The sequence below is a fragment of the Lates calcarifer genome, linkage group LG2, assembly GCF_001640805.2.
Source record: "Lates calcarifer isolate ASB-BC8 linkage group LG2, TLL_Latcal_v3, whole genome shotgun sequence".
Classification (NCBI taxonomy): Eukaryota; Metazoa; Chordata; class Actinopteri; family Centropomidae; genus Lates; species Lates calcarifer.
This window is the reverse complement of record NC_066834.1, coordinates 4,712,240-4,726,987: the sequence shown is the minus strand read 5'-3', so window position 1 is coordinate 4,726,987 and position 14,748 is coordinate 4,712,240. Positions and strand designations below refer to the sequence as shown.

At 39.8% G+C, this 14,748-nt stretch overlaps 2 protein-coding genes across 3 annotated transcripts in view; both read right to left on the bottom strand.

Moving 5' to 3' along the window:
- Positions 1-1,326: 1,326 nt before the first annotated feature.
- Positions 1,327-9,036, bottom strand: pros1 (protein S). Of its 2 annotated transcripts, XM_018683816.2 has the most exons (14): positions 8,809-9,028; positions 8,060-8,217; positions 7,548-7,572; positions 7,373-7,456; positions 7,133-7,255; positions 6,914-7,039; positions 5,790-5,918; positions 5,364-5,604; positions 4,878-5,064; positions 4,543-4,707; positions 4,194-4,362; positions 3,749-3,885; positions 3,417-3,645; positions 1,327-2,529 (listed from the first exon to the last, which is right to left on the bottom strand). In XM_018683816.2, exons 1-14 carry the CDS (start codon positions 8,885-8,887, stop codon positions 2,342-2,344), a joined length of 2,040 nt encoding a protein of 679 aa, XP_018539332.1. In that variant the 5' UTR covers positions 8,888-9,028; the 3' UTR covers positions 1,327-2,341. The 2 variants fall into 2 exon arrangements, with proteins under 2 accessions (XP_018539332.1, XP_050930153.1); XM_051074196.1 differs by lacking the exons at positions 1,327-2,529; positions 3,417-3,645 and having other exon boundaries at positions 4,190-4,362; positions 8,809-9,036.
- A 1,880-nt stretch (positions 9,037-10,916) lies between these two features.
- rasa3 (RAS p21 protein activator 3) overlaps positions 10,917-14,748 on the bottom strand; it is a 40,367-nt gene continuing 36,535 nt past the window's right edge. Inside the window, exon 24 of the mRNA XM_018683817.2 lies at positions 10,917-14,642. Coding sequence (XP_018539333.1) covers positions 14,567-14,642 — 76 coding nt within the window. The 3' untranslated portion in view covers positions 10,917-14,566. The remainder of the gene's footprint in view (positions 14,643-14,748) is intronic.

Sequence of the window (14,748 nt, the reverse complement as noted above, 5' to 3'; positions counted from 1 at the left end):
TTCTAATGATGCAGCCTTCAAGACACCTCTCTCTCTCCCCACGGCCGCATTAACTTGCAAAGGGGGGCCCTGGGGCAAGAAATCTGTTGTTGGGCCCCTGTCATACATGACAGTTTTATTATTCCCCGGAAGACACCCAGAAACCAACCAGTGATTTAGAGCTGTAATGAAGTAAGTGACAGTAAATGAATTGTTTAAGTCATTTTTTAAGAACAAAAAATACCAAACATTCACTGGTCCCAGCTTCTCAAATGTGAATATTAGCTAGTGTCTCAGTTTTCTATGATAATGAATCTAACATTTTGGGGGTTTTGACTGTCGGTCAGACAGAATCACCAATTTGAATAAGTTAATTAGAGCTTCAGAGAATGATAATGGGCATCACATTTTTCTGAATTATTTAAGCATTAAATAATCAATAACTGTCAGATGTATTGATAATTAAAATTATTGTTGGTTGCAGCCTTACAGTTGTCCAGTGGTGGATTTATGGTTTTCTGTGTGTTAATTACTCAACACAGAAAAAAGGACAGCAGTTTAATATGGCACAACTTTTAAATAGACAACCACAACACAAACTGTAACAGTTGAGTATTTTACACAGATTCCCTTTACAAGACAGATGGAGCACCTGTCATTGTTGATTTCCAATGAACCTGAGGCCTTTGTGTTACCTGGCCATTTGCCTGTTTTGCCCAGTTGAATAATCCAGCTGTGCCTCTCCCTCATCCCAAAAACAACAAAACCAATGTTTCTGATTTTGTTGTTTTCCTTAAAAAAAATATTTTTGGTCTGTGTTATGCTGGCCACTGCAGATACAGGGTGAAGTGGTGGCAAGTAACCTTTACTCAAGTTCTCTACTTAAGTGCAATAATAATAATAATAATATTCTTTTTCTTGAATAAAATTTGAATGCAGGACTCTTACTTGTAATAGTTTTTTTTTTCATTGTAGTACCATCACTTTTACTTAGGGAGTGATTCTTCCTTGACCTCAGTGGCACAATCAGAGCAGTTATTACACAACTTCCAAACTTTACGGTCAGTTAATTTTTTCTTTCTGTTTTTGTTCCCCTGAAACTCTGGAAAAGCAAAACAGAAAGAAAAAATCAGGAGTTCAGCCCATATCAGTTCTCATTATGCCACAGCATGTCATGTGTTGAGCTGCTTGGTTTTATCACAGACAAGGTAAAGATAGTTTTGTTCCTCATTACACAGTGAAAAATCAAGATGAAATCTTAAATTAGTAACAATAAAAGATACTGTGATATATATGTATTATGTACTAAAATTGTCTTTGTTTCTGGCAAGAAGGCAGAAGATCAAATTAAGGTGGTTTGATACAGTTTTATTTTTACAAACATAAAACAAACAACACTGAACAACTAAATTTAAGTTATATATTAAAGATGGCTCGTTTTATATACAAGATGAATTCTGAACACAGGAGAACCCTGAAGATGGGAACAGAAATAGAAGAACAATGGAAGCTGTAAAAGTCTTGCAGGACCAGCCATAATCAGAGGTGTATACAACCGTGGTGGGATCTGGGAACAATAACATGATAAACCATGTTTCTTAATGTTACTAAACCACTTCAGGAAGGCAGAGCTCCAATAAAGGATGGTGATTCAATCAAGAAGAAAATGCAAGAGAATTGGATCGAAAGTCTGGAGGCTCAGCTTTCTCCTCTGTGGTTTTCATCTCCACAACCAACCACCACAATTTCAGCTGGTTGTCTCCAGACGTCTGCCTCCGTGAGGCCAGAGCTGAGGAGAATTTAGAGACAGTACCATGATTCAACAGCAGGGAAAAAGATGCAGGTGGTCTCACAGCCTGGTCAACTTTGACCATTTGTTGATGTTTCTACACAAACATAACCATCTCCTGCTCAACACATGGTCCGTGTGCTACAGAGCTCAGCTCTTTTTCAAAGTTTCTCGGAAAGAATTTAATTCATTGCAACAAACTGCTACAACTATGTCATCCAGCCATCCAGTTTCCGACTAACTCACTGGCAAGCCAGCTTCATTGTGCCTTGCTAAAAAACTGAAAACTTACCAAAAAACTGAACAAAATACTCCCAGGACAGGAGCAATAATACTGCATGGATGAAAGGCACAAGACAACGCTTATAATAAACCCATCAGAGAAAGTCGACAAAAATGACTATAACCCGTCTATTTCTATCTCCTCTTCTTGTCACGTCTTTCTCATCCTCCTCCCCCCTCCTATCTCATCTCCTCTATATATCTCTCTTTCCAAAATATCCCAAGAAGCAGCCACTGTGGGACGCTGCCTAATCTGAGGGCATTTTAATGTGATGCCGCTGTTAATTAAGGTCACTTTTTCTGCAGGTGTGATTCATCACGGTGGCTTTCGGGGGCAGAGAGAGGAGGACAGGAATGGGACTTAATGCTGTTATGTTTGCTGAGAGCCTCATCAAAGTCCAGCTGCTGACCGTTGATAGTGACATCCATGCAGCCGTGGTAAAACGCTGTCACAGGGGTGGCAGGTAACGGGACATTGTCTAAGGAGAGAGAGGTTGCAGATTGTCAGTGAGAACGACCAAAAAACTAGTTGGAGACAAACAAAACTTTGTAACCTCAAATGTTCTGGCCCCCACCAGGACAGACTAACTTTACTGAATTCATTTATTTAGTCACATATTTGACAACAAATCTGAGTGTTGTTTGTTCAAAGGGAGGTAAAGTTACTACAGGACCAAGTGTTTAGCAATGCCAGCAGCATGGCCCTAAGGATTACATGTCTGTTGGTGAATTACCACTTTGGTCGAGACTGAAGTACCTCGACAACTAGTAGATGGATTGCTATGAACTTCTGCACAGACATTCATGTCCTTAACTTTTATTGCAGCGCCATCATCTGGTCAAGAATTAAACTGTCCAATACTTTGGTTTCTGACCACAAACCTGCAAAACTAATGACCATTTTCTGAGCTGTACTTTTGTGTTTAGCGCTAATTTGCAAATGCCAGCATTTTGAACCAAGCTGTGAAAATGATAAACACTATACCTGCATGTTAACATTGTCACAGTGAGTATGACCATTTAGATACAGCTTCTCAGAGTCACCAGCATGTTTGTAGACACAAATCATGCAATATCGCCATTTCAACCATTTCAGCCATTTTCATTTGTAACAAACCTGTAAATCTACTTTCACTACAGTAGATTCAGCAGAGAGCAGCCTGCAGTTTTGCTCTTAGAGCATAACCACAAAGATACTTCATTAATGTTTCCTTATCCGGTATAAGGAAATCTCAAAGAAATCTCTCACATATTGGCTACATTGGCCTTGTCGTGGTGATCATAAGCAGCTAATACATTTTGCTCATAGTTATCTTCAAAGCTTTACTTTTGTGCTCAGTTACTTGTAGTTGCTGCTTTAACTAACCTGGTATCCCACCAATATATGTACTGACGGGGCTCTGCATGGTGGTGTTGAGGCGTTCCAGTGCCTCCTGCAGGGCATCAGACGCCATGTAGGTAATGGTGGAGGAGTTGGCTGAGATCTGGATTTCTGTGGGAGTGACATTAAGCTGCAGCATCAGCCGCTCAGGGTAACACAACATCAGTGTGTCCAGCCTTGCCACAGAGACACCATCCAAGAACACTTGCAAATTCTGGAGGATAAAGGGCAACAAAATCGCAAATTTAATCACATGCATTTGTGCTTGTAAACGTGAAGACATACAGAGATACATATGAGCTTAATTCCAAACTCACAGCTTCTTCTTCCCCCTTTGTTACCACAGCAACCGACAGTGGGACTGTTTTGTTGTAGACAAGAGCAAAGAGGACTCCAGTGCTGCTGGACGGACGTATATTCATCTTTAAATCCACATTCCAGCTCCCAGAGTCACCTAGTTAAACACATCCATACACACAGGCAAACACAAATATTGCCTTTGTCAGGTTGGAAATTTAGGAACTTTGTCAAGTTTTTACCTGAAATTAAGGATCTCGTGGTTCTTGGTTCCCTCAACTCTTGCAAGCATCTTTAAATATTCACTAAATCACATGGTTGCAACTCTTGACCATGGTCAAAACTACACTTGGTCCTGCAGCACTTCGCTGTGGCTGCTTAATGCTCTTAAGTAGCTAGGATGGACTGAGTCCAGATGCCAAATTTTCCCATAGGAATTAATAAAGTATAACTTAACTTACTCACTGTAGTCAATGTTGAAGTGTGCCAGTCCTTCCCCAGTGAAGAAAGATCCTCGTTCCACGTACACAAAGCAATGTTTACTCTTCTTTTCCTGAATGACCTCCTTTACCCCAGATGCCCCCTGATTCATTAAGTTCCAGCCCCGGATGCAGCCATCTAGTCGAGGGTTGATCTGACAGATGGACGGAAACACAGCTGTATGGATTTCTGGTCTTAAGTGCAGTGTGTTAGTCAATCAGTGTAAATTCCCACACATTTGCTTCATTCATTTCTTTAACTCCTGTGGTTACAGGATTAAAGAATCCATCATGTCTGTTGGGTGTGTGTGCAGGCTATTACTTGACCTTCTTACAGGTTTGATGACGTTGTCAGTGCGGTTGGGCAGACCAGCGATGTAGACCTTGGTCTCCAGTTTGCCATTGACAGAAGTAAAGAGACTCTCAGGGCTGTTGATGCTCATCACAGCTTCCTTGCTGATCTTCACACTGATGCTGCTCTCCAGTTCATCCACAGAGATCTGCATGTTACACATGATACTTTAAAAAACTTTTAGAGCACAACACAATCCATTTCTCATAAATTCAGTTTATGAGTTTATCAGTGAGCACAGTGAACTACTACTACATCCACCGTAGAGGAGCAAGCTGAGTACATGAGGTGAATAACTGGACTTCAGTTCTTTCTCACCACGTGCCACTGCCCATCATTTATGGCTTTTCCTCCGCTGGTGACTTTGAATGTGTGCTGGTTTTTGAACTGGACCTCAATGCGGCCACCCCTCAGCCCCAACATGAACCACGAGTCCTGTGAAGACTCAGCATACAGAACAACTCCCTCTGGGTCAAATGTACGGAAGTCAAACTCTGCTGCAAACCTGACAAAGACAGGAGGCACATATGTAAGTTCACACAGTGAACCCAAATGCTTTTGCATGTCTTCACTAAAAATAATATAATCATCACGCCACTAAAATCCGTGTACGACTGGGTTTTCCCCGTAAGTAATTAATTTCCATCTATGTAAGTATAGTATGAAAATTCCTAAACTTCTAGAGGCTCAAACAACAACAAATGCAACAAAGGCCTACTTTAAATATATCCAGAATTTCAGCTACATTACCAGAAATTATACATAATGAATCTATGTGTGTCTGCATGCATGATGAACACTCACTTTGTGTTCTCTGGCAGACGGAAACGCAGATAGATGACAGGTAGGCCGGCAAACTGCTCCCCCAGGTAAAGCATCTCAGAGTGTTTATGGTCGTACAGGTCCACACAAACAGGGATTCTCTCACAGTATCGTTCATCCTTGGCCAAACGAAGGCCCTCACGACCATCGCAGTAGCACGCGTAGCTGCCCACCGTGTTTATACAAGTGTTGTCGCACATGTTCAACTCACACTCGTCCACATCTGCAACAAGGCGAGAAGAAACATTTACAGGAAATGATCTTTAGTTGTAGCTGTTTGATAAAAGGCGAGTAATTAATATGAATATGATTAATATGATATGAGTACCATCAGTGGGATTTAACATACATAACATATATAAATCTGGTCTAACGTCATCAGGCAGCAATAGTAAAGCGAAGTCTCACCATCGCAGGTTCTGGAGGTGAAGTTATATTTAAAACCCAGGGGACACTGGCACTCATAAATGCCAGGCATGTTTACACATTTAGCCGGTTCTGCACAGATACTGGGATACAGCAGGCATTCATTGATATCTGAAGAACAGTAAATCAAAAGTTAGATTGTGAGAATTTATATCATGAGTGGTCTGCATTGTAATTTAAAAAAGGAAATAAAACATATGCAGTGGGTTGCCAATGTAATTTTAGCCCATGGACATGGGTTTAATACTGTCAGACCAAGAAAATTAGCAATTTGGGCTTCCAGAAAATGTGTGTAGTGTAATTTCTCATGATCTTCCGATATTTTATAGACCAAGAAACTGATCATTTAATTTAAATACAATTAACATATCAGTGGAAAAGAATTATTAATTGCAGTTAACTTGAACTCTAAAAACAGTAAAAACAGTACTCAACATTAATGTATAATTTTGGATTTGTATTGACAACCCATGCTCAAAACCATCTGTATGATCTTGTAAATCTCCACAGTCTATCAAAAAACAAAAAAAGGAGAAAGCAAATTTACCAAAATGACTCAGTCCGTGTTTGTCAAGACTTTGAACTCAACAAGCATTCACCATGCTCAAAGATAAACACTGACTAAACTGCCAACACAAAATAGGACAGGTAGAAAACTACAAGTTAAGATATAAGACTGGTGGTCTCTTCACAGCAAATTGGAAGGACCATCTTTTCTTTCAGATTCTATTACATAAGAGGTCACCTCTGGTCAGTTTTAGAAATGACAAATGGTGCAGGCCCTGAGGACAACAGCTGTGAGTGTTTTTGTTATTTAGTGTGCAGGGTTCCACCGTCCATATGAATAAATAAAAAGGAAGTTATCAAAAAGAAAAATACACTGTGTAGAGACATCTGTGTTTTCTCAGCTGCTTAGAACTATATGTTCCTCTTCCATAGGGACAGTAAAACAGCAGGATGTCATAATGTATGTGACGTGAGCCATTAATACACACAGAAAGTACATTAAACTGGATCTTCCTGTTCTTCGGTGTGACTGAAATTAATTAAACTTTAAAATGTCTGCTGTTTAGCTTCATAAACTGCAACTGAAATGAGGGTCTTACCCACGCAGTTGACTCCATCACTGATGAAGTAGCCCTCTTCACATGTGCAGTGGAAACTTCCTGGGAGGTTGTGACATTTTTGATTACATCCCGCCAGAAATTCAGCATCTGTACACTCATTGATGTCTGCGCAGTCAACACATCACACAAAAATATGGTTACATGGTTAAATGTATCAACTAAAACACCTTAAATCCCAAATTATGTGTCCGGACTCACCGTCCTCACAGTGCGGCCCCTTCCAGCCAGGCTTACATATGCATGTAAAAGAGGCCTGGCCGTCCACGCAGCCCTCGGACCCCTCCTTGTAGCATGGAAATGGTGTGCACTGGTTACTGATCTCTGCCATACAATACACAGGTTTGGAGAAACACACAGGGTTAGCGTTTAAACTACCAGAGATTAACTGACAGAAAATGCAAACATCATCCCTTGAAAAACCACAATTAAGGCCCTCACCTTTCACACAGGTGCGAAGGTCCGATGGGATGGCAGAATCCGAGTTCTGGTTGTTAATGCCAACACGGTGTGAACCCAGACACACTGCAACAGAGAGCGGTCAGGATAGGCAATAATGGCTAAATAAAGATTATATCAGAACATATTGTGAAACATAGAAATTCTACAAACTTACCAACATATTTGGGATAGAAGTATTCCTGAGGAAACACAACAAAGATTCAACAAGATTTTAAAATTCACATTTGAAAGAAAGAAAGAAGACAAAAAAATCCATATCAAAGCACTGAAAAACATCAGGCTAAATCAAAAGTTTACTTTTTCTGAATCTAACTGAAAGAAAATGAAATGTTTCAAAGATACAGCCTCTGATCTACAGCTGAAATGACTGGTCGACTGAAAGAAGACTATTCAATACCAATGTAAATTGTTATTAATTAGCAAGGGTGCAAAAATTCACTTGTTCTGACTGTTCAAATGTGGAAATTTGCTGTGATAGTCAGTGGAACGTGGAGTGGATTTTGGACTGTGAGACGTCTGACGAGGTCAAGCTTGAGCACTAGAGAGGTGTGAGAGTTTGATATCCACTGCTTTTTCCTTTTCATTCACTATTTCAGTCACTGTTAAAATCAGAAATGAAGTCCGAGATGAGGAGGTCCAGAGGTCTGGTGAGCAGGCTCCTCTTACCGTTTCCGGCTGATTCTCAAAGATCTCCCTGGCCTCCTCCTTGTTGCACAGCTCCTCAATGCACTCCCTCTCCAGGTTGCCCTTCTTGCTCTCCTCAAAAAGAGAGTTGGCTCGCCTGTGCCTGCTCAGGAACTGGGAGGCTGTGCTCTGGCTCAGGACTAGAAGTTACATAGTCACACAAACATGCTCAATTAAATGTAATGTACAATGCTATTGTACATTTTTGGTGTTTTTTGCATGCTGCAACAACAAGGTCTGAACAAACTTATTACATTTCAGGTTACCAGAGTGATAATTCTCACATGTGTGATTAATACAAGCTACATTATAACAACACATGACTGATCCCAGCAGGAATTTAGTCCTCTGACAGATGGCTGATGTGGCTGCTGCCTGCATGGACTAAGTGGACAACCTAATTACTCCTCTATGAATTGGCCTGAAAAAAAAGGTCATTGCGAAACCGTTATTTCCCAGAAATGACCCCTAGTTGTTGTAACAAGCAGCTCAGGGTATCCAAGCATTGTTTCACGGTGTAGAAAGGAGTCATGACCCCCACAAACTTTCTGCTCTCCGTTTGCAACTCTCATGTTTAAAGTTATTAAACCGTTTCCCAACTTGGTCCCAAAGCTGCAAAAAAAAAGTCTGCTCGTTTCAAACTGGGACACTGAAACTGAACCAGGCTATTCCGTGAATTACTTCTCAACGGAGAGCTTCAAAGTGTAAACCGCAAAAATCCAAACACTTACATCGATAGGCATCGACGAGCGTCACAAGAAATACGAGACAAGCCAAGGATTCCCCAAGTGCCCGTTTCTGTCTCCACATAGTCGAGCCGTTCTTCCTGCTAGGCCACGGTTTGGCTCTGGGTAAAGGCTGGGCTGAGTGCAGGTCCGTGTGAGGAAAAAAACTTTATTCTTCCCGAAAGTGTTTTCGTAGAGAGCGAGAGAGGGAGAGAGAGAGGGAGAGAGGTGGGGGGCGAGAGCGGAGGAGGCTGCCAGGGAGGAGAGCAGATACAGGGGCAGCTAGGGAGCGCTGCTAACACAGTCACGCACACCGCCATTGTTTACTTTACGTGTTGCTGGCTTGAGTGGCCGGTGGTCGGCTGAACTCATGCAGAAAATTGGTTTACAAAATACAATACGCGACAGGAGGCCCGCAGCACAAAGGAATTCTGGCAGTGCTCTCTCTTTCTCACACACACAAACTCATAAGATGGAAGAACAAAACCTGAGCAAGGACTGTGTTTTGAGAAGTTTTAGCTGAGTAAAGACTCGTATCGATATTTCTAAACTCACAACAGTAAATATGGCAGAAGTGCAGCCAAGTGTCAAAACGTCAAAGGTCAGGGGAATGTACTGTTGCTAAGCGACGGGCAACAAAATGGACGTTGCTTGTTCTCTTGCTTTAGCATAACGTTAAATGTTTTTTTTAATATTGTTTTGTTTTTTGTTTTTTGTTTCTCGGTTGTGTTTCACTTAACCTTCGGAGCTATCAACAATTCCCCGAACCCGGTTAACCCCCCCTCTGCAGGAACCAGTGATATTAGCCCATAGACCTGTTATGGGAAATGAGCCCCTGGGCCTCCAACCACGCCCAGACCCGAAGTTATTTTTCAATTGGCCAATTTAAAGTTGTTTCGTGTCTATTCATTTTACTTTTGTGTCTCTGATTTTGCATCTTGTGTGTCTTTTGATTGAGCTCTGTAACTTTCAAATAAGACATATTAACAGTAACTTCAAACAGAGGCTCTGGCAATGGGCCCCCTGACCTTTTGGGCCCCTGGGCCTGTACCCTGTAGACCTGTTCAATGATCCATCTGTGGATCGCTTGGCATCTATTTTAAGAAGTGATTAATCATTTTTAATCATTTTATGCAAAAAGAAGATAAAAAATATTTTACACACTCTCAAGTTTCACTTTCTCAAATGGCATAATTTGCTGCCTATCCTTGTGATGTAAAATAGTAAGCTAAATACTTTTGGGTTTTGGACTTTCGGTCAGACAAAATAAGCTGCAGATTAACTCATAATAATAATTATATTAGTTGCAGCCCTAAAAAAGCTGCCAAGTTACTGAGCTATTTACAAGCAACATGAAAATCCTGCTTGAGTTGTTTTTCAGAGCAATGCAAGTCCAATATTCACTTTTTACTCTTAAGCAGATTTGGTAGAGCTTCACCTGCCACTTGTATACCTATTTAGCTCTCTGCTATTTAATTATCTTACATATGGAGTGATCCTGCATCCTATGAATATCCTGCACCGGCTGCAAAATTTGCAGCAGAAACCTGTTTATATTTTGGTTTGCTTTAATGGCTGTGTTAATCCTGTAAATACACCAGTGTGCAAGTATTTCTGCATATTGGTTTTCCATTGAAGGACTACTACTGATCTTTTTCCCACATCATTCATGCAGAATAGCATATGCATGAAGAAATAAAAGAAAATTAAAAGGACTCGGACAAGAATCTGAATAAACACTTAAAAAAACAGGTTTTGGTGATTTGATTTAACACGACATCCATTTTAAGTTCAGATGATTCACTGTAAACGAGAAAGCCAACAGACCACACTGGGAAATGGTTTGACATCATTTAGAAGGTATTTGTTTGAAACTGACTTTTTTTTTTTTAAAGCAAATGTCTGGCTTTTCATGGAAGGAAAAGTAAAAAAACAAAAAAAAACAAAAAAAAAAGGACCCCAACTTTGACACAAACATGCACCACAGCTATACACACTTATATCAAAACATTTTCCTTCAGTCCATCATCGGACTCAGCTAAAAGTCTACAGTGTGAGTGTGTACAGTGTCGCTTAGAGACTATAAATTTTTAACAAACGACACAGACGCCACATTTGCATTAATATTGGTTTCATTTAGTTATTCAGGAGAAAAAAACATCACATTTTCACCATTCATTCAAACTGTTTTATGTACACAAATAACAGGCTTATTTTAATACTTTTAAAATATTTGTACAAAATACACTGTTCTCCCTTTATAATATGTGTTTATCTGAAGAGGCATTTTACTGTAAAAGGTCAGCAGATGTGCGTTGTTAATTTGTGATAATTTGATGGGCTTACTGAGGGGTTGTTAATATTATTGCATGCTGAGACACAGTTATTGCATAAGTAATTCCTGTGTGGGCTTCAGGGTCGGATGAGTTGCCATTACTGTAACTGCCATTACCCCCCACCGGCTGAGCTGATGTTTCTGGGAAGGTTTTTGCTGAAAATGATAATAAATATGATTACAAAGTTAGGGATGAGAGACAGAAGTGTTTTGTGGTTTATACTTAAGTACGAGTCTCCTTGGTCTTGGCCAAAAAAAAAAAAAAAAAAAAAAAAGAAAGGAAAAAAGAAAAAGAAAAAAGACCTGAGGAGAGTTTGTAACCAGTGGAAACAAACACTCATCATAGTTCAGAGGTTAAAGCAACACTGCTCTCTTAATGATTCATCAATGTTATTACTGTGTTACTTACATAAAATGTTTGGGGGAGAATATATTGGCAAAAGTGTTTTGAAAAGAATCAGTGGTTCTATACAAGAGGACTATATCAGGCCAGAGTAGAGGGACAGTGTTTCCACCGTCCTTCTACACTCTAATAAAATTACAGGCAGTGGTTTCTTTTTTAAAAACAAGTGGGACACTGCCTTTCTTGACCTGTAACACTGGGTTAATTCAATTGGCAATACAACCCGTCATGTCAGTCACTCGTGCACATACTGACACAAACATACGCACAAAAAACCACACACCTCATTCATTCAGTTCAGACACACAGCAAGATTTCTGTATGACAAGACAAAGATAGAAAACAGAGTCAAACCTTCGTCAAAGTTCATAGATCAACATATTGGAAAAAGAAAAAAGATGTCATCTGAATAATTGCTGTCTGTTTTTAAAACAGTTATAGATTTTGAGATTTATATATATAAAAAAAAACATATCTAAACAATGATATTTTTTGTTTGTTTTTCAAAAAGAGAATTTTAGAAAAGTGATGACTGGCACTGTTTGGGATCCTGTGACCACCCAAGAGGCTACATAACCAGGTATTTTAGTTTTGGAAAAAAATACAAAATTTGTCTGTGGTTTGTAGTCACCTGGTCACACAGAGATGACTGTGGAGGCTACCATACCATCGCTGTGGCTACAACTATACTTCACATGCACAGGTTTGGCAAGAGGTGGGTGCTGATGAATATGGATGCCAATGAGAGCGTTTGCCTTCGGGAAGCGTGGAACAACACAACACAACTGGTTAGCGACGATAAATCCTGTACCTTCAACAGATTCTGAGGTGATGACCAGTTAAGATTCACAGCAGGCAGTTTCTCAGAGGAATGCATATAAATAGGTTTTTAAACTACAGAGGAGTGGGGGGGCAGCTTTTCCAAAGTAAGACAGCGCTAACTCACTAAAACAGAACTACGTTATTAGGCAGCCAACTGGGCAACACAATCAGTGACACACCATAAACCATTTCACAATCATAACTTGAGACGAGACAGGTTAAAATGTTAGTATGTGGATTAATTCGAAGTGAAGTTAAAAACCATCCTTGTTAATGAGCTATGCTAACACATAGTTTCAGCTTTGTGATAGTTGATTGGATTGTTTGGCTATATTTTTTTTTTTCCTACTCACACAGAGTGAAACAAACATATGCCTTAATTACATCTGCATGCAGTTTGAGGATATGTTTAATCATAGCCTAGCTGAGTGTATTTACTGAGTGTCTGGGAAAAATCTGCCATGGATGTGTGTGCGTGTCAACCAGGGTTTGGGAAGGCCCAGGACCCACAGACCCAGCATGTGACAGTTAGGTTGTGGTCATTTAATCAATTAAAAATGTGTTTGGTAATTCTGTACACACACTATATACACTCAGAGGCCACTTTATTGCATACAACTGTTCTGACACTTTTATAATGCCTATAATGTTGAATTTTATGACACCGTCACAGATTAAGCAGACTGTAAATTAAATTCATACATTTTGCACTGAGGTCATGGTTAGTGGTGCTGCTGTACATTCAGGTGTTTCTAATGTTCTACGCTGCTCATGTTTGTAAGGACAAAGCCTTTAACTATATCCTCATTAATCAATTGATATAAACATTCATGACGATGTCAACAAAAACTGATCATTATAAAATTTATAAAGACAGCATTCACTGCAGAGCTGTGGCACTAAATAACAATTTACAGGTGTATATCTAATAAAGTGGCCACAGAGCGTCGATTGTAAGCACATTTTTACTAAATAAAGTTATGCTTATGCACAAATTGTTGGAGTTAATAGGGGCCCATGACACATTTTCTGCCCTGATGTCAACAGAAACTGCGTTTGGACATAATCTAATTTCTTAGTTCATAGATCGAGTTCAGCTAATCAGCCATCCAGTGTATACATCCATAAACTCAGCCATGCTAAGCAAACTAACATACCTTCAAACAGCATACAAAAAAGGCAATCCATGGGGTTGTTTGACTCAATGTAAGGAGAAAAACTTTCCTTTAACCCAGGTACTGGTTACACAGGGGCACAATTCATAACCACAACAGAACAAGGCTTCAAATGAAACGTGAAAACTTGAACCTATACATCTGTTAGCTTGTTATGATAGGGATTAAAACTGATGGCCAACGTCAAGCTGCTCTGGGCCACGCTTGGTCCCGACAATCCCTTCTTATGTTCCCTTGACCATCACAGCCTTCCTGAGGAGGTTGGGGGCAAAAAAAAAAAAACAAAAAAACAAAAAGAAGAAAAACCTGGTACATACATACAGTCCTTCTTTCCTTCTAGAGTTTGGTCTGTCAGACGTGTGAAATACAACGGAACATTTCAACAACTTTTAAAATAACCAAATACAAATCAAAACAGATACAATAAGCTTTTTTGAAAGTGTGCTGCGAGGCTTGTTCATCCATAGATTTGGAGACGATTAAAGTGCGTGTTGGTCACTGTCAAAAACTGTCCAGTGAAAAACGTTTTGTTTGTTCTCTCGTCCCATCACGGAAAGGAGACCCAAGTAGATGCATGGTGTGATTATCTTCTTCATTCGTATCTCTGTTCCTCTTTTTCCATTTCTTGCTGATCTGAGGTCTGTTTCTCCAAATTTGGAGCGATGCACCTTGAGACACTGCAACAAAAAAAGTCCATCTTCACAGCTCATTCAGTTTGGCAGCGAGTACTAAAACTCTTATTTCCTTAAAACTGAACAAATCAGTATATCAGGTGATACTTGTTTCCAAACCAGCATCGTCTGCTTCCAGAAAAGTCATAAAAAAAAGAGATATATTCCTTCAAGCATGGATACACTGCATTGGAAACAAGAGAAATGATCTCACCGTGATGATTTTTTAAGGAAGAGTAAAGATTTAAAACTCAACGTTTGACTCAGAGTGTTGTTAAGATGGATTTTTTTTTTTGCAGTAAAGAGAAATATGCTGGTTCTGGGCATCATAGAAACAGTATACAGGGAAGGGCCATGGCTAGATGGAGTAGGTGGAGCTCTCAGACTGCTGGCGGATATAGCACTGAAAACTCTTGTCTCCAATCGGATGCTCCCTGTGGACACAAAAAAAGACAGTGTTTATTTCTTAGCATAAAAAATAAATTCAAGTAAATTTGAGGTTAATGGGTGAGAACAGAGCAGGACTAATGAGAAAATCCA

Excerpts from the sequence above, each read along its gene's own strand:
- pros1 (XM_018683816.2), bottom strand. The coding sequence starts at position 8,887 with ATGTGGAGACAGAAACGGGCACTTGGGGAATCCTTGGCTTGTCTCGTA. Across the intron at positions 5,919-6,913 it reads TGATGGAGTCAACTGCGTGG|ATATCAATGAATGCCTGCTG; the intron begins GTAAGACCCTCA and ends ACTGTTCTTCAG. Across the intron at positions 5,065-5,363 it reads CGTCTGCCAGAGAACACAAA|GTTTGCAGCAGAGTTTGACT; the intron begins GTGAGTGTTCAT and ends TGTCTTTGTCAG.